The sequence below is a fragment of the Podarcis liolepis genome (assembly GCF_965112155.1).
Source record: "Podarcis liolepis genome assembly, chromosome: 3".
In the NCBI taxonomy this organism is placed as follows: domain Eukaryota; kingdom Metazoa; phylum Chordata; class Lepidosauria; order Squamata; family Lacertidae; genus Podarcis; species Podarcis liolepis.
Window position 1 is genome coordinate 104,118,187 of NC_139557.1, and position 25,348 is coordinate 104,143,534.

Below are 25,348 nucleotides of genomic sequence, written 5' to 3' on the forward strand. Positions count from 1 at the left end.
GACACTCTAGCCACTGCACAGCAAAGGACTCTGCTTCAGTAAAGGACGCCCTTACCTTCGACACTGGACTTGACATAAGAGTGTAGGTTGAGTTCTCTTGGGTTCTCAATGAGCAAATTTGCAGCATGGTCTAATCCCAGTTGCCTGGCTCTTTGTGCTTTTGTTCCTTTGCTTCCCGTTTTATACGGCGCATACTAGGATAGAGAACAGAGGCTGGGTGTAAAATGCATGTGGTGCCACACTCTACAGAATATCACAGAGCGTTGGTGACTTCAAGGTTGGGTTACTGCATTGTGCTCTATGTAGTGCTTCCCTTGCCCTCAATCTGGAAGCTGTAGTTAAGTTCAGAATGCTGCAGCATAGTTGCTGACAGGTGTGAGACCCTGTCAGTCTCTGCACAGAGATCAGCACTGGTTGCACATTTGCTACGGGGCCATGTTCAAGATGCTGGCATCTTAACAGCTTGGGAACAGCTTGTTCATGTGATCGCCTGACCCCACATATGCCCAGTCTGCCCCTTCAGTCTGTGGAACTAGCACTATTATAGGAGACACATAACAGTCGTTCTGTACTTGTAAGTAATACATATTTTACCATGACAGCATCTGCACTCTGGAAGTCCCTGCCTATTGACATCTTTGCTCTTCTCATTTCGGCACCTGGTTAAAACATTTTTGTTTAGGCAAGCCTACCCAGACACACATATTGGTTATGTGTATTTTGTTTTTCTAAGCTAGTGTTAATCTTAATAATCTTTTGGAGATTTTTAATACCTGTTTTAAATGAATGATTTTAGTATTTTATTTTACACTTTTGTAAACCACCTAGAAAGTATTTTTTAACAATCAAATTGTATATAATTTTTGTTAAAGTAAATATTGAAAAGGGCAGTGACAAGAAAACAGGCATTTTCTGCCATTGGCCCTACAATCTGAATGCCCTCCCCTCCACCATATACTGTATATATTTTTTAATTATTTTTATTATTAAAATTGGTATACCACCTTTCATCTATTGATCTCAGGGTGGTTCATGGCATATGACAATATAAAAACCACAGTAAAATTTCGTGAAGCAGCAACCATCAGTTACTTCAGACACCTTGTAAAGATTCATATTGTTGTCCAGGATTTTCCTACCTTGACCCATAAGACAGGACCTTGTTTTATACAACTAAATCCCCTGAATTCGTGTTTTATTTGTTTACTGCAGGTTTACGCTGCATTTTTGTTTCAGTTATAGTTACGGTATATATAATATATAGTTATATATAAATATGGGATGCGGGTGGCGCTGTGGGTTAAACCACAGAGCCTAGGATTTGCGGTTCGAATCCCCGTGGTGAGCTCACCCAACGGGTGAACTCCCATTACTCAGTCCCTGCTCCTCCCAACCTAGCAGTTCAAAAGCACATCAAAGTGCAAGTAGATAAATAGGTACCGCTCTGGCAGGAAGGTAAACGGCGTTTCCGTGCGCTGCCCTGGTTCGCTAGAAGCGGCTTAGTCATGCTGGCCACATGACCTGGAAGTTGTACGCCGGCTCCCTCGGCCAATAAAGCGAGATGAGCGCCACAACCCCAGAGTCGGTCACAACTGGACCTAATGGTCAGGGGTCCCTTTACCTTTATATATAAATATATATATTGTTATACAATGAAACCTCGGTTTTCAAATGTCTCAGCTGCTGAACATTTCGGGAGCCAAACACTGAAAACCCGGAAGTGAATGCTTCTGTTTTCGAACACGCCTCAGAAGTTGAACGGTTTCCGGATTACATTCGAAAACCAAGGTTCCACTGTATATTTTTGTTTCACTTATATATGTGTATGGAGAGAGGGGGGTGGGTACACCAGCTGGATATTTTTATGTATCAATTCATAAACACTTTAAATAAATATTTACTCTGATTTTTTTCTGCCACCAATTCTCATTATTAGGAGCGTTCATAGCAAAAATCGCAAGAGGTACACAGAATGCTTTGCATAACAATTATATGAAAAAGTACACTCTGAGCCTTAAAAAAACATTCTTCTAGACAATGTTGAGCCAGATGGTTTGACTTGGCATAAGGCATTCTTCCTATGTTCCTAATTGAGAATGCAATTGAGAATGTATTCACCCCCATAATCCTCTGCAATGAGGAGGAGGTTCTCAGAGGACAAAACATTTGTGGATAGGGGCATGGATGTTGGATGAAGCAGTGCTTTAAAAGAATCTACTGGATTTACATTTTAAAAAGAAGATACTAACCACGTGGTCCAACTCCTCCAAGGTTCTGCAGTTTAATAAAGCAGTCAAAAGGCTTTCCGAGAGTTTTCCTTCTTTCTTAAGTTTCTGGATCGATGCATGAACTTTTTTCGCGACAGTCCTAAGATTAAAAAGCAAAGGAAGTGAATGCCATACCAATGAATGCACATGTAGACACACCACTCCTAATTCTGCAGGCATCTCCCAGTGTGAAGAAAGAAATCTGCATGGACTCTGCGAGTGCAAAGGATGTAGAGTACATTTACATAGTGTCCCACTTCATCGACAGAAAGGGCAACTTCCCAAGCCAAGGAAATGTGTCCATTAAACTGTCTCGAACTGGAGCTAATTCATTCAGCTCCACCAAAACTTTGGAGCGGACTGTGGCATCTCAGACAGGTTCTGCAATCCACCCTGGACAAACTGGCAGTGGGCAAGCCAGCTCCTTAGAGATTAATGCATTTCCTATATTATATCTCTCCCAACCTAAAGACCTGTAGGAAGGCAATGTACCAGAACATCCTTCGAGGCAGCCTTTCTCAACCTGTGGGTCCCCAGATGTTGTTGGACTACAACTCCCATCACCCCTAGCTAGCAAGGCCAGAGCTGAGGGATGATGGGAGTTGCAGTCCAACAACATCTGAGGACCCAAAGGTTGAGAACCACTGTTAGAGCATTGGGAAAGGGCCCCAGCGCAGTAGTAGAGCAACTGGTTTGCATGCAGAAGGTCTCAGGTTAGGTCTTCAGCATCTCCAGGAAAGGTTAGGAGAGGCTCCTTCCTAAAACCCTGGAGAACCTCTGTCAGTCAGTGTAGACAAGACTGAACTAGATGGCTGACAGCCTCCTATGTAGCTTCTGCTCACCTGAAAACAAGTTCTAGTTTTAGGGGAGGCACCTCCTTTACTAGAAACCAATTCCCTTAGTAATGTTTCTTAGACATCCATTTGTGTTGCCTAGGAAACATGGACAAGGTTTTTTCATTTTTTATAAATTCATGATGATGATGATTAATCCAGAATGCGGCAGCTAGACTGGTGACTAGGAATGGTTGCTGAGACCATATAACATTGGTCCTGAAAGATCTAACACTGGTTCCCAGTATGTTTCCGAGAACAATTCAAAGTGTTGGTGCTGACCTTTAAAGCCATAAATGGCTTCAGCCCAGTATACCTGAATGAGCTCAGCTGAGGTCCAGCGCTGAGGGCCTTCTGGCGGTTCCCTCACTGCGAGAACTGAGGTAACAGGGAACCAGACAGAGGGCCTTCTCGGCAGTGATGCCCGCCCTGTGGAATGCCCTCCCATCAGAAGTCAAGGAAATAAACAACTATCTGACTTTTAGAAGACATCTGAAGGCAGCCCTGTTTAGGGAAGTTTTTAATGTTTGATGTTTTATCATGATTTTAATATTCTTTTGGGAGCCGCCCAGAGTTGCTGGGGAAACCCAGCCAGATGGGCGGGGTATAAATAATAAATTATTATTATTATTGTTATACGCATTTAAATACTCTAAACAACTCGGGTTCAAAATATCTGAAAGGCCTTGTCCTTCTCTACAGGCCCTCTCAGCAGAAGGAGCCCTCTCAGTAATTCCAACACTCTTGTGGTGGGGGGCAAGAGAGGATATTCTCTCCCGCCCCACAAAAGTGTGTTTGGTACCTTCACTATACAGCTTTCGGTGACCAAGGCCTACCCGATTCCTATGATTACAATCTGCTTTGACTGTTTTTAATTATAAATGGTTGTAATTTGCCCTGCCCTGGGACCTGCAAGTGAAGGGAATGCCGTAATTTAAAACTTATTATTATTATTATTGACTTTTTATGTGTCCTCTGTCCCTTTCCATTGCCACCACCCTCCACCCCATGGCATACTGTAGTTCTTCCAGCGTCTGCTGCACTTCACGCAACGCATCGGCCTCCATGTTGTTTATAAGCTCTTTCCGATACCGGGCAATGAAAGGAATAGTATTGTCGTCGTTGAAGAGGCGGATTATGTTCGCACACACCCATTCTTCAACGCCAGTCCTTTGCGACAAGACCTGAAACAGTAAATAAGAAGCCCAGCAAGTCAATTGGGATTCTCACAAAAGAGGGTTGTTGTTGTAGTGTGGTACCTTGGTAGTCAAGCACCTTAGTTGTTGAACAAATTAACTCCCGAACGTTGTAAACCCAGAAGTGAGTATTCCGGTTTGCAAACGTTTTTTGGAACCCGAATGTCCGACGTGGCTTCTGACTGGCTGCAGGGAGCTCCTGCAGCCAGTTGGAAGCCGCGCCTTGGTTTTTGAACTGTTTCCAGAGTCAAACGGACCTCCAGAATGGATTAAATCTGAGATTCAAGGTATGACTGTATAAGCTTGTGCAGCCCAGTGCAGTGGTACCTGTAGTTATGAACTTAATTTGTTCCAGAGGTCTGTTCTTAACTTGAAACTGTTCTTAACTAGAGGCGTGCTTTTGCTAATGGGGCCTCTTGCTGCCGCTATGCCCCCAGCACACAATTTCTCTTCTCATCCTGGGGCAAAGTTCTCAACTCGGGGTAAGTCTTCCCGGTTAGCGGAGTTTGCAACCTGAAGCATTTGTAACCTGAGGCGTTTGTTACTTGAAGTACCACTGTACTGTGTGGGAGAGGGCAGGCTGGGGTGAGGCAACAGAAGCAAAAGAGCTCCTTCTCTTTTCTCCTGGCAGTGAAGAATAAGCCTGGCAACCCCCCCCCCAAAAAAAAAATCTCAATCTCCAGCAGCCAAGGCCAGCTCACCCAGGAGGCAAGGTGAGGCAATGTCCTCGTGGCAGCAGGCTCCAGGCAGCTGGGAGGGCTGTCAGATCTGGCCTCTGGCAAGCATACCTCTTGCCACCTCCTGCCACACCCTCCCATCAGATGTCAAGGAAATAAACAACTATCTGACTTTTAGAAGACATCTGAAGGCAGTCCTGTTTAGGGAAGTTCTTAATGTTTGATGTCTTTATCATACAGTGGTACCTCAGGTTACATATGCTTCAGGTTACAGACGCTTCAGGTTACAGACGCTTCAGGTTACAGATTCCGCTAATCCAGAAATAGTGCTTCAGGTTAAGAACTTTGTTTCAGGATGAGAACAGAAATTGTGCTTCAGCGGCGTGGCAGCAGCAGGAGGCCCCATTAGATAAAGTGGTGCTTCAGGTTAAGAACAGTTTCAGGTTAAGAACAGACCTCCGGAACGAATTAAGTACTTAACCTGAGGTACCACTGTATTCTGTTGGGAGCCAGATGGACAGGGTATAAATAAATTAATATTTGTTTGTTTGTTGGTTTGTTGGTTTGTTATTATTATTGAAGCCATGTTGATTTCTTGTTGTTTTAAAATTAAATACCTCAAAAATTACCTCAGAGCAGCTAATGCTTAAAAAGAAATGGGGACATAAGAAACAACTGCCTTATATAGAGTCAGCTCATTGGGTCAATTCACCCCAGATGTGTCTACACTGAATGGCAGCATCTCTCCAAAGTTTCAGGCAGGGGACAATCCTGAGCCGTACCTGGAGATGCCAGGGATTCAATCTGGGATGTTCTGCATGCAAAGTAGGTGCTCTAGCACTGAGTTACATCCATTCCCAATATAAAATATTAGGAATGAGAATTAACTGCCTATAAAACTGTTGTACTTCTTTTATGAATAAGCTTTAAAACCTGTAAACCAGAATGAAGGTGAACAAAATATACCGTTCTTTTTTAATTTTTCAGTATCTCCCTACCTGTGGAGTTTGTAAAGCCAAGTTCAATAGTTTGAAAAACAGAAACCTCCTATTCCCCCCTCCCCCGCCATTCTGTTCACAAATATCTGAATGACCTCTTTTTGATATTCCCTCATGAAACCCAACACTAATTGTAACCTTCCTACACCATTGCTTTCGCTCAGGGTAGGTTCTCATTAGAACAGGGGAAAGTATGCAATTTATTTTATAAAAATAAATAAAGGCTAATTTGCTTCCTGGAATACATCCAGCACTGCTATTATATACAACAGAAACCAAATTTATGCCTTGGTCCAGACCACAGGCTTTCTTTATGCTGCAACAGGTTTATGTGAGCTTTGTTATGAAAGGGAAAAGATCTCATACCTGCACAATGTCCCAGTTCATTTTATGGTCTTCGTCCAATTTGGCACTCGCCGCACATTTCACAGGCTTTCCCTGAGGACATGTGGCTGATTTTGATTTTTTTAAAGGAGGCTCGTCGAATGTAAAATCTTCTTCAGACTCTTCCGACTTCACTTTTCGTTTCGTTGCGGCGGCACTTGTGGAGGGTCCTTCGGCGTTCTCCAGGCTGTGGGCCGGGCGCCCTTTCACGGGGAGCTTTTGGGCTGCAGATCTTGGCTTGACATCTTCCTCTTCCTTAGGCTGCAGCAGGTGAAACGCGCCTTCGTTCCCTCCAGGAGCAGCAATAGGCACCGATGTGTCCTGCCCAAGCCACCAAAAACACGTTTAGAATGCACGTTGATGAAAATAAGAGAGATTAAACGCATGGATGTTGCACGGCCTAGTCACATGATGGCACCAGTTTCAGCCTCGCTCCAAGAGTCATAAACGGATATGCTGGAAGCCACTTTGGGTGCACAACTGTAGGGTTCTGGCCATTCCATAAGCATAACCTCAGAACAAAAATGCATCACTAATAATAATAATAATAATTTATTATTTGTACCCCACCCAACTGGCTGGGTTTCCCCAGCCACTCTGGGCGGCCTCCAACGAAGATTAAAAATACATTAAAATGTCACACATTAAAAACGTCCCTGAACAGGACTGCCTTCAGATGTCTTCTAAATGTCAGGTAGTTGTTTATCTCTTTGACATCTGATGGATGGGTGCCACTACCGAGAAGGCCCTCTGCCTGGTTCCCTGTAACCTCACTTCTTGCAGTGAGGGAACCGCCAGAAGGCCCTCGGCGCTGGACCTCAGTGTCCGGGCAGAACAATGGGGGTGGAGATGCTCCTTCAGGTAAAATGGGTTGAGGCCATTTAGGGCTTTAAAGGTCAACACCAACACTTTGAATTGTGCTCACTAAGTGAATGTAACTTTGTTATTAAGTTGTTTGAGTTTAAGTTTTGCGAGGTAAAGCTTTGAACCATATTTTTAGGCAGAATTATTTCAATACAAGACTCAGTTTTGTTCATCTAGAGCACGCACATCCAACTCCCAAGAGACTGCAATCTACTCCCAGTATTTAAAAAATCTACCCATTGTCATTGGCAAGAACTTGTTTGGAGGAGCTTTGCCCAGTTATTGAGCTTTCGGGGGGGAGAGTGCAAAAAAACGCTTGCACAACACTCCGCCACCCTCCCTCCTTTCCCCACTCTACCGCCACCGCAGGGAATACAAGCTTTTCCAGAGGCAACAGTGGCAATGGAACCTAGCACCGGAACGCACGAACATTCATTGCCCACTTGATTTAATCCCGCGATCGACCTGGAGCACCACAGCAATCCATCTGTCGATCGCGGTCAACAAGTTGAACATGTCTGATCTGGAGGCACAAAATTAATCATTCCAAAACGATGGACACCGACTTTGGTGGCTTTAAAAGAGGACTGGACAAATTCATGGAGAATAGAGCTATTGATAGCTACTAACTGCAATGGCTCAACTCTGCTGGAAGCAACAGGAAAGAAGCTCTTATGCTCAGGCCCCGCTTGAGGGTTTCTCACAGGCTCTGGGAGCAGGATAATCGACCAGACGGGCCATTGGCCTGAATATTCATGTGTTCAGAGACTTTCCCATTCTCTTCCATAAGTCATGGATTGTGCTGTTCATGCAACATAAATTCATCTGATGCCCAGAACAAAATGAAAGGTCAGATTCTGCTTGCATGAAGTTCTGCATGCACACAGCAAAGGGTCTGCACAACTTTAGACTGTGGATATGGGGATCTCCAAGTGAAGACCCCCTGCTCCCACAGAAATTTATTTTTACAAGGACACGGGTGGCGCTGCGGTCTAAACTACTGAGCCTCTTGCGCTTCCCAATCAGAAGGTCAGTGATCTGAATCTGTGTGACGGGGTGAGCTTCTGTTGCTCTGTCCCAGTTTCTGCCAACCTAAGCAGTTCGAAAGCATACCAGTGCAAGCAGATAAATAGGTACCGCTGTGGAGGGAAGGTAAATGGCGTTTCCGTGTGCTCTGTCACTCGTCATGGTCCTCTGTGCGTCAGAAGCGGTTTAGTCATGCTGGGCACATGAATAAAAAGCTGTCTGTGGACAAACACCGACTTCTTTGGCCTAAAGCGAGATGAGAACCCCATAGTAGCCTTTGACTCGACTTAACCATCCAGGGGTCTTTACATTTATGACAATTGTTATCCACTTTTTCCAATGCTTTGAAAAGTAAACTGCTTACCAAAAACGACTTACCAATTCCTCTTTTACTGCCACCTTCTTGGTCCTTTTCCTAGGCACAGCTGGTTTCTTCTGCGCAGCTACAGTGGGTTTTTTCGCTCTCGACACTTTTGTTTTTGGCGCACTGGCCTTCCTTGCAACTTTCTTTTTGGGCTCCCATTCCTCTTCATGCGTTTCCTCTTCCGATTCTGAAGATCTAAATAAAGAAGGAAGTGACTTTAGAGAAGCTACAGTGGTGCCCTGCAAGACGAATGCCTCGCAAGACGGAAAACCCACTAGACGAAAGGGTTTTCCGTTTTGGAGGTGCTTCGCAAAATGAATTTCCTATGGGCTTGCTTCGCAAGACTAAAATGTCTTGCGAGTTCCTGCAGGGTTTTTTCCCTTCCCCCCCCCTTTTCCCAAGCCGCTAAGCCGCTTATCAGCTGATCCGCTAAGCCGCTAAACCACTTATCAGCTGATCCGCTAAGCCCGCTAAGCCGCTAATAGTGCTAATCCGCTAAGCCGCTAATAGGCTTGCTTCGCAAGATGAAAAAACCGCAAGACGAAGAGACTCGCGGAACGGATTCTTTTCGTCTTGCGAGGCACCACTGTATATGCGATTCTGTTGTGTTAAAGAAAGGGGGAGGAAAAAACAAATCTTAGTATTTGAGGCCAGGGGGCATGCAAGAGATCTCAGAAGCACAATGGAGGGCAAGGATGGAGGTAAAAAGAACAAATTGCTGCCGCCTCTTTCTGAGAAGCGGGGTGCCCATCATGAGTAACTCAGGATCTTGAAATTGTAGTCCTATCTTTGTGTTAAATTCAGCTAGCCGCCAGGGAAACAGGCAGAGGTGTGGAACAGTGGCATGGCCTTTGCTGAGGTAACAACATGTGCTCTGATTGGTGTGTGATTCTGAGGAAAATTTTATGCTTGGTTGTACGTCTCTCTATGTACAAGGCGTGACCTAACCCTTTCTGTTACATTTCACTTGAAATGTACGCAGCTTTTGTCCCATTTCCTCAGCAAACTGTTATCAAGACTTTTCTCTTTGGACTCCATCTGCATTACTCTCACTGCGAGAAGCCAAGTTACAGGGAACCAGGCAGAGGGCCTTCTCGGTAGCGGCACCCGCCCTGTGGAACGCCCTCCCACCAGATGTCAAAAAGAACAACAACCACCAGACTTTTAGAAGACACCTGAAGGCAGCCCTGTTTAGGGAAGCTTTTAATGTTTGATGCATTACTGTATTTTAATATTTTGTCGGAAGCTGTCCAGAGTGGCTGGGGAAGCCCAGCCAGATGGGCAGGGTATAAATAATAAATTATTATTAATATATATTATTATAGTGACTTTGCCAAAAGAGGAGACCTATACAAAGTGTGAACAACCAAGCCAAAGACTTGCTCACCCACCATATATTGTGGTCCACTAGGGTCACACAAACACACTTGGCATCATTATAGGTGTGGCCTACGGCAAAAACACTAACCCGAAGTTATCAGTGGTTACAAGCGGCTCACTACTTCAATCAAGAATGCCCTGACACAGTGTCACTCCATGTCATTATGGGATGTGAGTCTTGTGGGACCTGCACCCTGCCTGGCAAGCAGGCCTCTTCCACCCAGCCTGGCTGACTGCAATGTGAAAGCTGTGGCGGCTGAATAGACCTCTGGTTTGAGGCATGCCGCTTTGGGTTTTGTCACCATGACCACCATATTTAAAACGTTTAAAACTGTTTTTAACTTGTATGTGTTTAAATCCGGGGTTCTTTGTGGGATGTGCCTGGGAAGAGGGGGAGCAGAGAGAGTGGGGAGGGAATCGCAGTGGTTCAGGGCAGGGGGGGAGGTATGGTGTGGAAGGTGGGGCAGGCCGGGTAAGGGGCACACGGCACAGGCAGTTGGTGACTGTGGCCTGTGCCAGACCCTTCTCCTACCTAGGGAATTGCAGTTGTCCTATCAGCCAACCCTTGGGTCTGGGGGTGCTGTTGCCGAATGCCAAGTCGGCTCGGAGTTAAGGGCTCCCCGTTTGCAGAATGCTCTCCCCCAGCGAGGCTCGCCTGGCGCCTTCATTATACACCTTTAGGCGCCAGGCAAAAACGTCCCTCTTCAACCAGGCCTTGGGCTGACTGGCATCCGATAACCTTTTAAATATGTTGTGGGAAAGGGGGATTATTGGTTTGCTGTTGTTGCTATTTTTATTATGTATCTTGTGTTTTTTTATATTGTAGCTTTATGTTGTGAACTGCCCTGAGATCAACGGGTGACAAATTTAATAAATAACAAATCATCATCATCATATGGGAAATTTAAATTGGCAGTTAGCACACAGCTGCCCCACTGCTGCCACTAGGTGAGCCCAAATCCCAGAGCAAGCATTAACCCTAGTTTACTGTGTTGGACACCTGGAACACTAACAGCTGCATGAGGACCAGGCCTGACAGGAAATATTTACTGTGCAGTAGGCCCACTAATGCCACTTTAGGAACATCATCAGTTACTATATCCTCCAGTGCTGACCACTAGGTTCTCGTAGAGGATCACATCAATGTGGCTAAGTTGACTTGCTTCATAATACAGTGGTACCTTGGGTTTTCAAACGTTTTTGTTGATGAACATTTCAGTTTATGAATGCTGTAAACCCAGAAGTAAATGCTTCGGTTTTCGAACACACCTCAGAAGTCGAATATGCCACATGGCTTCTGCTGTGTGCAAGATCCTGAGGCCTAGCTGCTGGCTGTTGAGTTTTCAGTTTTCGAACGTTTCAGAACTCAAACGGTCTTCCAGCACGGATTACGTTCAAAAACTGAGGTAACTACTTAAATTCAGAATGCCCCAACCGCCAACCAATGGGTGGAGGTGTAATAAAGTTTTTTTTAATACATGGTCAGTCCAATTGAAATTTAAACTTATTTTTAAAATTTGTCATTTGTTCATGAGCTATTGTTATCCAAACCGAGATATACCGTATTTTTCGCTCTATAGGACACACTTTTCCCTTCCTAAAAAGTAAGGGGAAATGTGTATGCGTCTTATGGAGCGAATGCAGGCTCCCTGGCTTCAGCGAAAGCAATGCAAAGCCTCCGGAGCACAGCGGGAGCGCTCCCTCTGCGCTCCAGAGGCTTCGGGCGGCTATCCCTGAAGCCAGGAGAGCGAGAGGGGTCGGTGCGCACCGATCCCTCTTGCTTTCCTGGCTTCGCTTTGCTAGAGAGGCGTTGCGCAGCTTTCCCTCTCTGCACAGCGCCCCTTCAGCGAAGCGGGAGGAGAAATGGAAGGGGCTCCATTTCTCCTGCACAGAGAGGGAGAGAAATTTTTTTTCTTGTTCTCCTCTAAAACTAGGTGCATCTTATAGAGCGAAAAATACGATGAACTTATTTTTTAAAATTCTGCCATTTGTTCAGATGAGCTATTGGTATCCAAACTGCTAACATCTGAAACAAAAAAGTACAAGGTACAATCATCATTTTAGATGCAGCCATAATGGACAGTTTCAATTTATTCTAATGTATTATATCCGTATGTATACCTTTTCAAACCATACTACAGTTAGACTGATGCAAGTTGCTCCAATTATGGGTAATTTGGATTTTTAAAGTACGACACACAAATTTCAACTCACGATTTAAGGAATGAAGGCAGCTCATCTTCTGGAACCGCTGGTTTTGGTGCTGTTCTAGTTCTTCTAGGGAGAGCCGACATCTGAAAGGTGAAATATCCATGGTCAAAACACTGTTTCCCACTTCAATCAGTTGGTGCAAATATAACACTTTCAACTGCTTAACTGTGACTCTGGATACTGACAGCAGAAGGCAGGATATAAATAATAACAATAATGTGTGATTCAGTATTCCAGATTAGGCCATAGGATCCTGTGATCCTTCTCTCATCCTTTCCTTAGGAGCCCACTTTCTCCTTATGGGGATAAACCACACTTAGCCGTTTACTTAAGCAATTTTAGGAAAATCTTATCTCACCTTAAGAAGTCAAATTATACAACAGATATTTAGCTGGATCAACAGCCCCCTTTAAAAAAAATCTCTCTTGGGCTGAGCCAACAAACAAACCAGGAACTCTTCCACTAACCATAGTTTCCAGTTTCATGTAAACCAAGAAACTATGGCTAACAGGTTCAGAACAAGTAGGCTAGGACACCAAATTTAACCCATGGCTTCATATCCCACATTGTTCTGAAGCCATAGCCATTTCTTGGCCACTTTTCACGGAGTTATACCAAACTGTCACAGCACAGGGTTGAAACAACCCAGCTGGGCTAGTTCTGGATTTGAACAGAGCTTCATTATATGGCCATCTCTCTGTAGTTTACTTGGTTCCCTAGCAAGCAGGAAGCAGTTGGCCATTTTAGCCTCGATGTTTGCATAAAGAAGCAAATATCCAGCATGCTAACAGCAATCTTATTCGTATTGATTTACAAAGCCCTGAACAGCTTAGGTCCAGGGTATGTTGGAGATTGTCTGAACCCCTGTACCTCAGCTCAGTGACTGAGATCCAGTAGGGGCATCACTGGTCGTTCCTCAAGTTGGTGTGGCTCATTTGTCAACCAGAAACCAAGCCTTGAGTGTCATCACCCCGGTCAATAGATTCGAACTTAAAAATGGAAAGCGTAATGCTGGTGGTCAACAAAAGAGGTTTAAAGATTGTCTCAAGGCAAATCTTAAAAAAAAATGTAGTATAGACACTAACAATTGGGAAACACTTGCCTGTGAGTACTCCAATTGGAGAACAGCCTTTACCAAAGGTGTCATGGGCTTTGAAAAATAAAAAAATTCCTTCCAGTAGCACCTTAAAGACCTTGGTCTTTAAGGTGCTACTGGAAGGAATTTTTTTATTTTGACTATGGCAGACCAACACGGCTACCTATCTACTAATGGGCTTTGAAGACACTCGAACTCAGGACGCAAGGGAGAACCGTGCTATGAAGAAGGAAGGCACGCTTGGCAAATCCACACCGTGATTAACTCCGGTCTGGAAACCAATACCCCCACTGTGGAAGGACGTGTGGATCCAGAATTGGCCTCCACAGTCACTTACAGACTCACTTTTAAAACCGTGTTTATGGAAGACAATCTTACTCGGCTACAAGTGTTCGCCAAAGAAGAAGAAGAAGACAATAGATTCAACAGGTGCCTGCTGAAAACGTTTCTACTCCGCCAGGAGCCTATGCAGGCAATTAAGAATACATCCATCCACAACAGTTAATTGATGCCTGACTTTTTATATGGTTTTTACTGTACGGTTTTATCTACTTTATCTATCTATCTACGGTTTTATCTGTTGTAAACCACTTTGATGGCAGCATAAAAATATTTTTATAAACATAAATTAAGGTTGTGCAAACAAGCTACAAGCAGCTGTAAGAGAAAACAGAACAAAAGCAAGCAGACGTGATTAAGAATCCCCTTCCTCTTCCTTTCTCCCTAAAAATCCTCTCTATTACTTTTTTTTATCAAGTAAAACAAAGGCAGGCAGATGATTGGATGCAGCGCTTCCCTTCTTTTAAAAAACAGGAGTGTCAGGACACTGTGCATGTCCATAAGGAGGAATGGGCAGATTTTTGAGGGGGGAACAATGGAGGAGAATAGACACCAAGCCTGGGGGAGTAGCATAAAGGTAAGGGTACCCCTGACCATTAGGTGCAGTTGCGGACGACTCTGGGGTTGTGTGCTCATCTTGCTTTACTGGCTGAGGGAGATGGCGTTTGTCCGCAGACAGTTTTTTTCCAGGTTATGTGGCCAGCATGACTAAGCCGCTTCTGGCGAACTAGCGCAGAGCATGGAAACACCTCCTGCTGGAGTGGTACCTATTTACCTATTTGCACTCTGACGTGCTTTCGAACTGCTGGGTGGGCAGGATAGCATAGTATGGTGCAGATTACACACCTACTTCATGTTAGGCCACCAAAAGGGGGGGGGGGGAATCCTGGGAAGTAATAAGGCTGATCTGAGAAAGGTCAGGACAAGCAGCTGTCAAAAGGGACCAGCAACAAGTGCATTTTGCTGCTGAGTCTCAATGAGCCCACTGAGGACCGGCTGTGGTTACACAAGAGCATGCCACATATGCACATGGGCACTCATATTATGAATGAACAGCATTCTTCGCCAGCCTGGCACCTTCCATGTGCTTTGGACCACAACTGCGCTGGCAGTGGCAGATGGGAGTTGTAGTCCAAAGCACAGGGAGGGGAATCAGCTTGGCAAAGCCTGCTGCACAGAAATAAATCAAAGTTTGCCTCCACAGCATATGGCATTTGAAAACAAATGTGATCAAGCCTTTTATGGTAAACTGATATGGGTTTTTTTTGTTTTTGTAGGAAGGCGACTCCGGTTGTCACTTGCACTTGTATGATCACAAACTTGCAGCGATCCGACAGCCCTGGCGTTGCTTGGCTGCCTGCCTTCTTCCCCTCGCCCCGTTTTTATTCCAGAACCCACCGGGCACTCGGGAGAACCCCACACGTCTGAACGCAGCTCCCCGCTGTCGCCCCGGAAGCTCCCGAGTTCCACGCATCCCTCCCTCTACACGCTCCTTGTTCATCTCCTCTCCACACTCACCTTCCCGTAGCGGGTGTTTCCCGGCGGCGCCAAGAGCCGGGTGTTTTGTTGTCGAAGGCGACGCCTTCTCCTTGCGCCCCTCCAATCGCGGCTGCAGGCTCGGCGTTTGAAAGCGGCGCGCAGCGCCACCGGAGCCTGCGGGGGAAACCCAGGCTCTCCAAGACCCGGCAAGGCAAGCGGCGAAGGGGAGGAGCAGGAAGTGATTGCTGCGCGGCGCGACCAGGCCCCGGAACAGCCCCGGCTCCAATCAGGAAAGGAAGCTGAGCGCACTCCGGATTACTTCGGGAGCCAAGGGCGGGGGAGGGAGGGAGTCGGGAAGGGGGATCTTCTTGTTCCCCAGCTCGCCCCTTGCCAAGAGAGAAACCCAGGCGCATGCCTCTGGTGACCTGAGGATCCATAGCGATCTAAGGATGAGGTCTTGCGCACGGCGCAATCCCGTGCGTAATTACGCGCATTTTGGCTCGCTGTTCGCAATGGGAGTTTCTCGCTTAGGTGGGGAAGGTGGGACTCCGCTAGGTGTTGCTGGACCATAGCTGTCAACTTTTCCCTTTTCTTGCGAGGAATCCTATTCGGAATAAGGGAATTTCCCGTAAAAAAGGGGAAGCGTTGACAGCTATGTAGCTGGACTGCAAGTCCCCTCACCTTCGGTCGGCATGGCTGGTGGTCAAGAAATGATGGGAGTTGGGGTCCAATGACATTGGGGGGGGGGCAGAAGGTGCTTGTCCTGGGAAATAGGTTTAGCAGGGAGAACATCACACTTAGAATGTTGTTTAGTCGTGTCCGACTCTTCGTGGCCCCATGGACCAGAGCACGCGAGGCACTCCTGTCTTCCACTGCCTCCCGCAGTTTGGTCAAACTCATGCTGGTAGCTTCGAGAACACTGTCCAGCCATCTCTTCCTCTGTCGTCCCCTTCTCCTTGTGCCCTCCATCTTTCCCAACATCAGGGTCTTTTCCAGCGAGTCTTCTCTTCTCATGAGGTGGCCAAAGTATTGGAGCCCCAGCTTCAGGATCTGTTCTTCCAGTGAGCACTCAGGGCTGATTTCCTTCAGAATGGATAGGTTTGATCTTCTTGCAGTCAATGGGACTCTCAAGAGTCTCCTCTAGCACCGTAATTCAAAAGCATCCATTCTTTGGCGATCAGCCTTGTTTATGGTCCAGCTCTCACTTCCATACATCACTACTGGGAAAACCATAGCTTTAATTATACGGACCTTTGTCAACAAGGTGATGTCTGCTTTTTAAGATGCTGTCTAGAATAGAACACTTAGAATAGTAGTTCTCAAAGGGTGTACATCATACTGGTGTGGCAGGAGAACGTGGGCGAAACCGAGGGAGGCAGTATTTGGAGGCATGGTCGTCATGACTAGTAACTATCCTCCATTAACTTGTATATACAATCTTTTAAAACCTCCAAGCTGCTGATACCTTGTATCAAATTCCACAGTTTAACTGTGGATTGAGCTCCCCTCTTCCCCGTCCCCATGTCTTGAACAGTTAACACAGGAAGAGCTGGGCATGGACTTAACGCTTTCCCCCCCTTAACAGTGAAATCCTGTACAAATCTTCATCCCGTTTTGTTCAATGGGACCTACTCTATGGAAAACGGATATAGGATTGCATCCCAATTGCCCCCCAATAAATCACTTGCTTTAGGTGTTGTTTTACTGGTTTATTTTGTAGCTTTTAATGGTTTTTTGTTTGTTTGTTTTTTGCAAAGCCAAGGTCATAAAGAATATAACGTTTTTGTAGTTTTCTACCTTTTGGCCACTAGGTGCTGCTGTGTGCTGTCAAGCATTTATTTCCCACTTGGCAGCCCAACGTGTTTTAAAACCCACAGGGCTGTGTGCATGATTATTCATCATTATTGCTGCTACTTGAATAATTAATACCAAGAATGTGCAGAACTCACAGTGGGGGGAGGGGAAGGTTTCATGGTGGCATCTACCTCCCTCCCACAGATTAAGGGGGGGTTGTTCAGGGCAAGGGAGCTTTCTGCAGACCCGCCATGTATCTCCCACGAATTACAATTGCTGGGAGAGAAATGTCTAAATATGCCTCATACTTAGCATGTATATAGCGCTTTAGAGCACTGGTCCACAGCTGGCGGGTCAGGAGATGCTCCTGCAGGGAGGGGGAGTCTGTGGCCCTCCAGATGTCACTCAACTTCAAATCCTATCATCCCTGACCATGAAATTACTTTGTCTGGGGCTGATGGGAGTTGGAGTCCAACACTGTCTGAGGGGGCCCACAGTCTCCTCATTCCTAGCTCACAGCTTGACCCAAGGTGGGTCACTACAGCAGAACAACCACTGTCCAAATATGTGGTTTAAAAAATAAAGCAATTAAGAAGTTGATCCCCAACTGCCTGTGGGAGCTAAAGGCTCCTCAGATTAAAGACAACTGACTTTAGAACAGGCATGGCCAAACTCGGCCCTCCAGCTGTTTTGGGACTACAATTCCCATCACCACTGGTCCCGTTAACTAGGGATGATGGGAGTTGTAGTCCCAAAAGAGCTGGAGGGCCAAATTTGGCCATGCCTGCTTTAGAGGGTTCGAGATGTTTCCTATACAGTGGTACCTCAGATTACATACGCTTTAGGTTACAGACTCTGCTAACCCAGAAATAGTGCTTCAGGTTAAGAACTTTGCTTCAGGATGAGAACAGAAATTGTGCTCTGGCGGCGCGGTGGCAGCAGGAGGCCCCATTAGCTAAAGTGGTGCTTCAGGTTAAGAACAGTTTCAGGTTAAGAACAGACCTCCGGAACAAATTAAGTACTTAACCCGAAATACCACTGTATTTCTATTTCAGTCTTCCACACAACAGCCATGCTGGGTAGGCCAGTATTGTTACCCAAGTATTGCTGGCTGAAGAATAAAATAAAGACCTCGCATCTGCATTATATATTTAAAGCGGTGTCATCCCACATTATAGCCATGGCTTCATCCAGTGAATCCTGGAAACTATAGTTTGTTAAGAGTGCTGAGAGTTTTTAGGAGATTGCTCTTCCACCTCGGAGTGAGAATTCCCAGCTTGGTTTAGTAATCAATCCCTCTTCCCAGGAACCTCTTAACCTTAGTAAAGTACTCTTCCCGGGAGTCTCTGGAGGAAGCCATGACTGTTTAAAGTGGGATGATGCAGTCTTAAATGTACTGTGCAGATGAGACTTAAAGCTGAGGTATAGTGGCTTGACTCTAGATCTACAAAGGATTTGAGCCAGGGTTTTCCTGTTGCACTGCCCTGTCTCAGCAGCGATACCAACCTGTCCCTGGACTTAATACTTAAGATGAAAAATTACTGTACAAGAACAACTGGGTCTCTCATTCACACACATTCCCTCCCTCACACAGTGATTGTGTCATGTGTAGGTTATAGGCCAGAGGATTGCCAACTTAAAAACAAAACAAAACATCCCTGCTCCTGTGCCCTGAACAGCAGGTGTTCTGCAGGATAATTATTACACGCTGTGAAAAAACTACCCTAATTAACTGCTGCATGCGTGGCTGGCTGTTCCTATTAAAGGGTCAGGAGCAAGACACATCTCTTTGGTCAGGTAAGCTGGCAACCATAACAGAACATTTGTCCTGAAACAACCTTTGTAATCAGGAGGGGAAGGGATATGGGATACACCCACCATCTTCCTTTGTATGCACAGAGGTTGTGTGACTATAAATAACCCAGGCTATAAATGTAAATATTTTGCCCTCGTTAATTTGTGTGTGTGCGCGCACAATATTTGTGATGAAAGGGCTTGGAGCGCCACAAAAATAGCTGTATGCGTCACCTGCTTCCTACGGTGCTTTGCAGCAGGACTCCGTGTCTTCCGACGAAGCAAAAGCAAACTTCATTCATCGCTTTGCATAGTTTGAAATCGTGCAGAAACAGCGTAACTGATTGTACAATGAGAACTACGACGACGACGACAGTACTTGCATGAATGAGAGGGCCCGTTCAACATCACGCTGAAGAGAAGTTTCAGTAATAATGACAAAAAGCATAGTCTGGTTTTCAGTGGCGTAGCAAGGTCAGGTGGTGCCCAGTGCAGAAAATTTCTGGTGACTGTCCCCCCATTGAAATTATTAAAAGAAGGGGAAATAAGATACAGTTGCAAGTGTTACTTTCTGGTTTATTTACTTAACATTCTGAGCATAAGCACGTAAAACCTTTTTTTCCTAACTTTGTTCTCTGCAAATTTTGAAATCACATCACATCAAAATCAATTTCTTTTGCTACTTTGTCACCCCCCTCAGTGATGACACCTGGGGTGGACCGCACCCCCCCACCCCCCCACCGCCAGTTTTAGATTGGGCGTAAGACTCAATCTCCACTAAGCCAAAACACTGGGAACTAAGGCTTATGTCGTGTCCCTTGATGAACAATTATGTTGTGCACTGACACAAATTGGCCTTGCTTATAATTTGCCCTCCACGCACCCACTTTTCCTTGGTCCTTCAGGCCCAAATCCAGACAGGGAGGGTGGGGTGCCATGCCTGGGACCCGCAGAGTTCCAGGAGCTCGTCCTTCTCTCGAGTAGGACCCTGGCAGAGACACATGCCCGACTGCCATGTTCCCTCCCTCCTAGTCTATCATTCAGGAGCTTCAAAAGCTTTCTTCAGCCCAAACATCACAGCGGCTGACGCCAACAGACATCGGCACACTTAGGGATCCACAGAGTCTTTGCAGCTTGCATAACAGACCTCAGCAACTCAGCATTTTGGCTAATCTACTTTATTTACAGTGGTACCTCGGGTTACAGACACTTCAGGTTACAGACGCTTCAGGTTACAGACTCCGCTAACCCAGAAATAGTACCTTGGGTTAAGAACTTTGCTTCAGGATGAGAACAGAAATTGCATGGCGGTGGCGCGGCAGCAGCGGGAGGCCCCATTAGCTAAAGTGGTACCTCAGGTTAAGAACAGTTTCAAGTTAAGAATGGACCTCCAGAACGAATTACGTTTTTATATGTACCACTGTACATATAAACACACATGGAGCACTGCAACATGGCTCCCTCTCTCTCTAGCATCAGACTTCAAAGAGAGAAAGAACAAAGGACAATAGTTCCACTTCACGGAACACGGTAACACAAACATCCTGTCTCCGTCACTTCCCACTCTGTGGAGTCAAAACAGACACCATCATGTGATATACAACAATCCCATGACTGCAACCATGGAGCAGGAATTCTAACACAAAAATGCCCCACATTTTCCTGCTCCTGTGTTAGCTTGTGAAGCATCTGAGTCTTGCTGTACGACCAGACAAAATAATTCATGCCAATTTGTTGCCTCCACCCATTGCTGGCAGGCTGGGTTAAACAGAGTGACATGGGGTGCAGGACGGGTACCTTCGAATGCTACAAGGATGACAGTGACACTGGTTCTAATGATTTGGGTTTCCCAGCACTACTGTGATGGAAAACGGGTAACAGAAGTGAGAAACCCTAAAGCAAGTTTTGAAAATAAACCACCTTTTCCATAGAGGCATCAAGAAACAGTGCATCTTGGCAGCTTCAGGGCGATGAACGTAATTGATTTTGAGCCGGAACGGGTCGCTTAATTATTTATATCTTGGTGCATTTTTCGGCCTGTTCCCTTTCTCCTCTAAAAGATGCTCTCAAGGACTTTGCACAAAATAGACGTTTTGACAAACCATAGGCCCCCGCAGGTCTTTTCTGTTGCAAGGAGGTTGTGTGTGTGTGTGTGTGTGTGTGTGCGTGTGCAAGTGATATGTTACAAGAGGGTACCTAACCCCCCCTCCCCACTTCTTTTTAACTCCAACACCAGACCATTGTGTTCCAGTTCCACATCCATAACAAGACATTTGAACTCTCATGTCATTCAGTCTTTCTGTAAAGGTAAAGGGACCCCTGACCATGAGGTCCAGCCGTGGCTGACTCTGGGGTTGCGGCGCTCATCTCGCTTTATTGGCTGAGGAAGCCGGCGTACAGCTTCCGGGTCATGTGGCCAGTAATTCAATGTATTCCTGTTGTATTTTATTATTTTCTTGATACTGTAAGTGAGCCGGAACTGGTCTGTGGCCGTAATAATAAAATTCAATTCCGTAATCCCCAAATCCTATGATTCTATTCTACCACATATGATTTAGTTGATAGTCCTGCATTGCAGGAGGGTTGGACTAGATGACCCTTGGGGTCCCTTCCAATTCTAGAATTCTGTGAGCCTGTAAAGCTGTTCCTTACACTGCACTATTTTGAAAGGATGAACATTTCCCTTTTTAATTGCTGACAGGCACAGTCTTTTGATATGTTGGGGAAATGGTCACATTTGCTAACAGCTGTGAAAGCTGCCATATTTCACCGAGTTATCATGTGGGATTTAGGATTGTAAATAAGCGCAACGCTTATTTCTACCTACTTCACACAGCTGTTAATCTAATCGGGTGCTTTCGGCATGGAGAATCGGAAACCTTGCGCCATCTCGGAACTGACAACACTGTAACCGATTTATATAAATGCATGCTTTCAATTAGTACTAATTTAGAGCCCATATTTCCTCTTTAAGAAAGAATGTAATGTTCCATCATGAGTTGTGAGCCAATCACTCTCCTAAATGCCTTTGGATTTTGTTTTCCAGGTGGGAGACTTCAGCTATTTAGTTGTTTGGATGTCAGTCAATTACACTTAGGAAGCTCTGGTTAAATATATTTATGAAGATTTTCACATCATTAAGGCATGAAATTCAATCAGCAAGCATGAGCAGAGTAGGAGCTGCACTTAATTGGGATTTTGCCGTCGTTGGTATTCTGTCACCTCCTGGCACAGAGAAGGTGATTTTCCCCTCTTCTTCCAATAATTGCTTTCACTGGCATGGATTTTGCTGCTGGAAAATGAATTGTCCATTGGGCTGCGACCTTTTCTTTTTACTGAACTTGCTCCTAGGCCATTCAGTGCAGCCTAACGTTCAGACCACCTACACACTGACCTGTCTGCATCTCAAAAATGTCGTTTTCCTTGACCCAGAATTGTTCATCTTTTTCTTCAGCATGTTGCTTTCAGTGTAGATTGATTCTGGATCCTGCTGGCCCCTCCTGCTTTCTTAAGCAGATACGGATCTTATGATGTTTTTATAATGTTGCACTATTTTAGTGCTGTTAGCCGCCCTGAGCCCAGCTTCGGCTGGGGAGGGCGGGATATAAATAAAATTTATTATTATTATTATTATAAGCAGAAGAGCTAATTTATTGCATTTATATCCCATCTTTTTCTAAAAGGAGTAAATAATAATAATAATAATAATAATAATAATAATAATAATAATAATTTATTTGTACCCCGCCCATCTGACTGGGTTTCCCCAGCCACTCTGGGCGGCTTCCATAGAAACCAAAAAACACTAAAATATCATACATTAAAAACTTCCCTGAACAGGGCTGCCTTAAGATGTCTTCTGAATGTCAGGTAGTTGTTTATCGTTTTGACATCTGATGGGAGGGCGTTCCACAGGGCGGGCGCCACTACCGAAAAGGCCCTCTGCCTGGTTCCCTGTAGCTTTGCTTCTCCCAATGAGGGAACCGCCAGAAGGCCCTCGGTGCTGGACCTCAGCGTCCGGGCAGAACGACGATGGGGGTGGAGACGCTCCTTCAGGTATACTGGGCCGAAGCCGTTTAGGGCTTTAAAGGTCAACACCAGCACTTTGAATTGTGCTCGGAAACGTACTGGGAGCCAATGTAGGTCTTTCAAGACTGGTGTTACATGGATCACACACACACACACACCGCTAATCACTACAACGACCCTGTGAGGTAGTTTAAGAGGCTGCAACTGGCCCAAGGTCGCCCAGTGAGCTTCACAACTGAGTGGGGATTTGAACCCTGATCCCTCAGGTCCTAGTCCTACACTCTAACCCATGGGTAGGCAAACTAAGCCCCAGGGGCTGGATCCGGCCCAATCGCCTTCTAAATCCAGCTTGCGGATGGTCCGGGGATCAGTGTGTTTTTACATGAGTGGAATGTGTTTTTTTATTTAAAATGCATCTCTGGGTTATTTGTGGGGCATAGGAATCCGTTCATACATTTTTTTCAAAATATAGTCCGGCCCCCCACAAGGTATGAGGGACAGTGGACCGGCCCCTGCTGAAAAAGTTTGCTGACCCCGATGTAAAGTCAAGCCTTTTCAGACAGCTTTGAAACAGAATTATTGATCTGGAAGTAATATTCAAATAATAATAATAATAAAATCATCATCATCAACTAGGTAACTGGAGATCTGCACTCAGAAATTTGCCCAGCTGTATCTAATCAGCATATGAAACCACCTTCACCCATATCCCATTTGTTTATTCACAATTCAGTTGTCTTTCTTTTCATAACAGCTGCACTGTTTTACCAGCATTTTGTGGCCGAACCTTTCGCCGCAACCACAGTTAGGGTGTTTGCAAACATTCTGTGGCATCCCTTCTTCAGCTCCATTATGGACAACTCTGCTGGGGGGGGGGTGTTGTGCAGGAACGGGGGCACCTTCCCCTGCAACAGTGATGGCAATCGTGATTAATGAGAGTGCTTCTTGTACATTCAATCCTTGCTGGGAGTTTTGCATGCTCCTTCCACCAGATAGTGCTGTTTCTCTGCATAGCCCACTTAGAATGCGCAGGCCATGCAAAGGTCAGGGGCTGGCTCAAGGTAACACACAGCCCGCAGCTGTCAAGCCTCTCTCATTTCTCTTTGCTGTTTCACAGGCAAAGAAGAGTGAAAAGCAGCAGCCCATGAAAAGCCAATCCCTAGGTCTACAAGCAGTGGAGGCGGTGAGAGATTTTACTTTCATGGGCTCCATGATCACTGCAGATGGTGACAGCAGTCACGAAATTAAAAGACGCCTGCTTCTTGGGAGAAAAGCAATGACAAATCTAGACAGCATCTTAAATAGCAGAGACATCACCTTGCCAACAAAGATACGCATAGTTAAAGCTATGGTTTTCCCAGTAGTGATGTATGGAAGTGAGAGCTGAACCATAAAGAAGACTGATTGCCGAAGAATTGATGCTTTTGAATTATGGTGCTGGAGGAGACTCTTGAGAGTCCCATAGACTGCAAGAAGATCCAACCTATCCATTCTGAAGGAAATCAGCCCTGAGTGCTCACTGGAAGGACAGACCATGAAGCTGAGGCTCCAATACTTTGGCCACCTCATGAGAAGAGAAGACTCCCTGGAAAAGATGCTGATGTTGGGAAAGATTGAGGGCACAAGGAGAAGGGGACGACAGAGGATGAGATGGTTGGACAGTGTTCTCGAAGCTACCAACATGAGTTTGACCAAACTGCGGGAGGCAGTGGAAGACAGGAGTGCCTGGCGTGCTCTGGTCCGTGGGGTCACGAAGAGTTGGACATGACTAAATGACTAAACAACAGGTCTACAAGCAGTCCTCAAAACCAAATGAAGCAATAACTTCCCATCGCTACGTGCATTATTGCAAATTTTATATTGTGATGGTTTAACTGGGGATTTCCCAAACTTGGGTCTGCAGCTGTTTTTGGACTACGGTTCCCATCATCCAGCCAACTAGATAAGGATGATAGGATTTGTAGTCTAACAACAGCTACAGACCCAATTTTCGGAAACTGTATTAAACAGTGGATGAAGAGCCTGTGGACCTTCATATGTTGTTGGACTCCAACTCCCATCTAGGGTTGCCATAAGTCCATAATTTCCCAGACATAGCCAGAATACTATAGTCGGAAGCAGAGTACGAACGGAAATTGCAAAAATATCCTGGAAAATCCTTAAATCATCCCACTGCTGGCTGGGGCTCATGGAAGTTGTATTCCAACAGCTTCCTGAGAGGCACAGGTTGAAATAACATTTTAATTTATTTTAATTAAATTTATTAATTTTTCAGTTTAAAGTTTTACAGTCAATTATTAACAGCCAACATAAAAACAAGATTCCACAGAATCTCCTGAACTTGCCTCCTCTGTTTTGTGAGTCCTTTTGCTAACCATTTCCTCCTGCACCTTTAATAATGATCCAAATCTTTTACATCTCCGTGATATCCAAAATTCAACATAAAACTACAAGTGTCATTCCAATCCTACTAATGATGTTAGCTGTTTACAATGGTTTTTAATGTAAATTATAAATTTCCCCCATTCCTTATTAAAATTTTGGTCTTCCTGATTTCTGATTCTTCTGGTCATTTTTGCCATTTCAGCATAAGCCATCAACTTAATCTGCCATTCTT

At 45.3% G+C, this 25,348-nt stretch overlaps 1 protein-coding gene and 1 long non-coding RNA gene across 3 annotated transcripts in view; one reads left to right on the top strand and one right to left on the bottom strand.

Annotated features, from left to right (window-relative positions):
• The window catches only part of SRBD1 (S1 RNA binding domain 1), a 176,504-nt gene extending 161,056 nt beyond the window's left edge, over positions 1-15,448 (bottom strand). For both annotated transcript variants that reach the window (XM_083494251.1, XM_083494250.1), the window contains exons 1-7: positions 15,154-15,448; positions 12,204-12,283; positions 8,624-8,804; positions 6,338-6,676; positions 4,118-4,284; positions 2,250-2,367; positions 56-194 (exon numbers count right to left, since the gene is read on the bottom strand). In XM_083494251.1, the coding sequence (XP_083350377.1) occupies positions 56-194; positions 2,250-2,367; positions 4,118-4,284; positions 6,338-6,676; positions 8,624-8,804; positions 12,204-12,283 (1,024 nt within the window). In that variant the 5' untranslated portion in view covers positions 15,154-15,448. The remainder of the gene's footprint in view (positions 1-55; positions 195-2,249; positions 2,368-4,117; positions 4,285-6,337; positions 6,677-8,623; positions 8,805-12,203; positions 12,284-15,153) is intronic.
• Positions 15,449-15,496: 48 nt separating this feature from the next.
• LOC310702946 lies at positions 15,497-22,212 on the top strand. Its single transcript, XR_014523824.1, has 3 exons — positions 15,497-15,590; positions 21,749-21,941; positions 22,054-22,212. It is a non-coding gene; the product is annotated as an uncharacterized lncRNA (long non-coding RNA).
• The last annotated feature ends 3,136 nt before the right edge of the window (positions 22,213-25,348 follow it).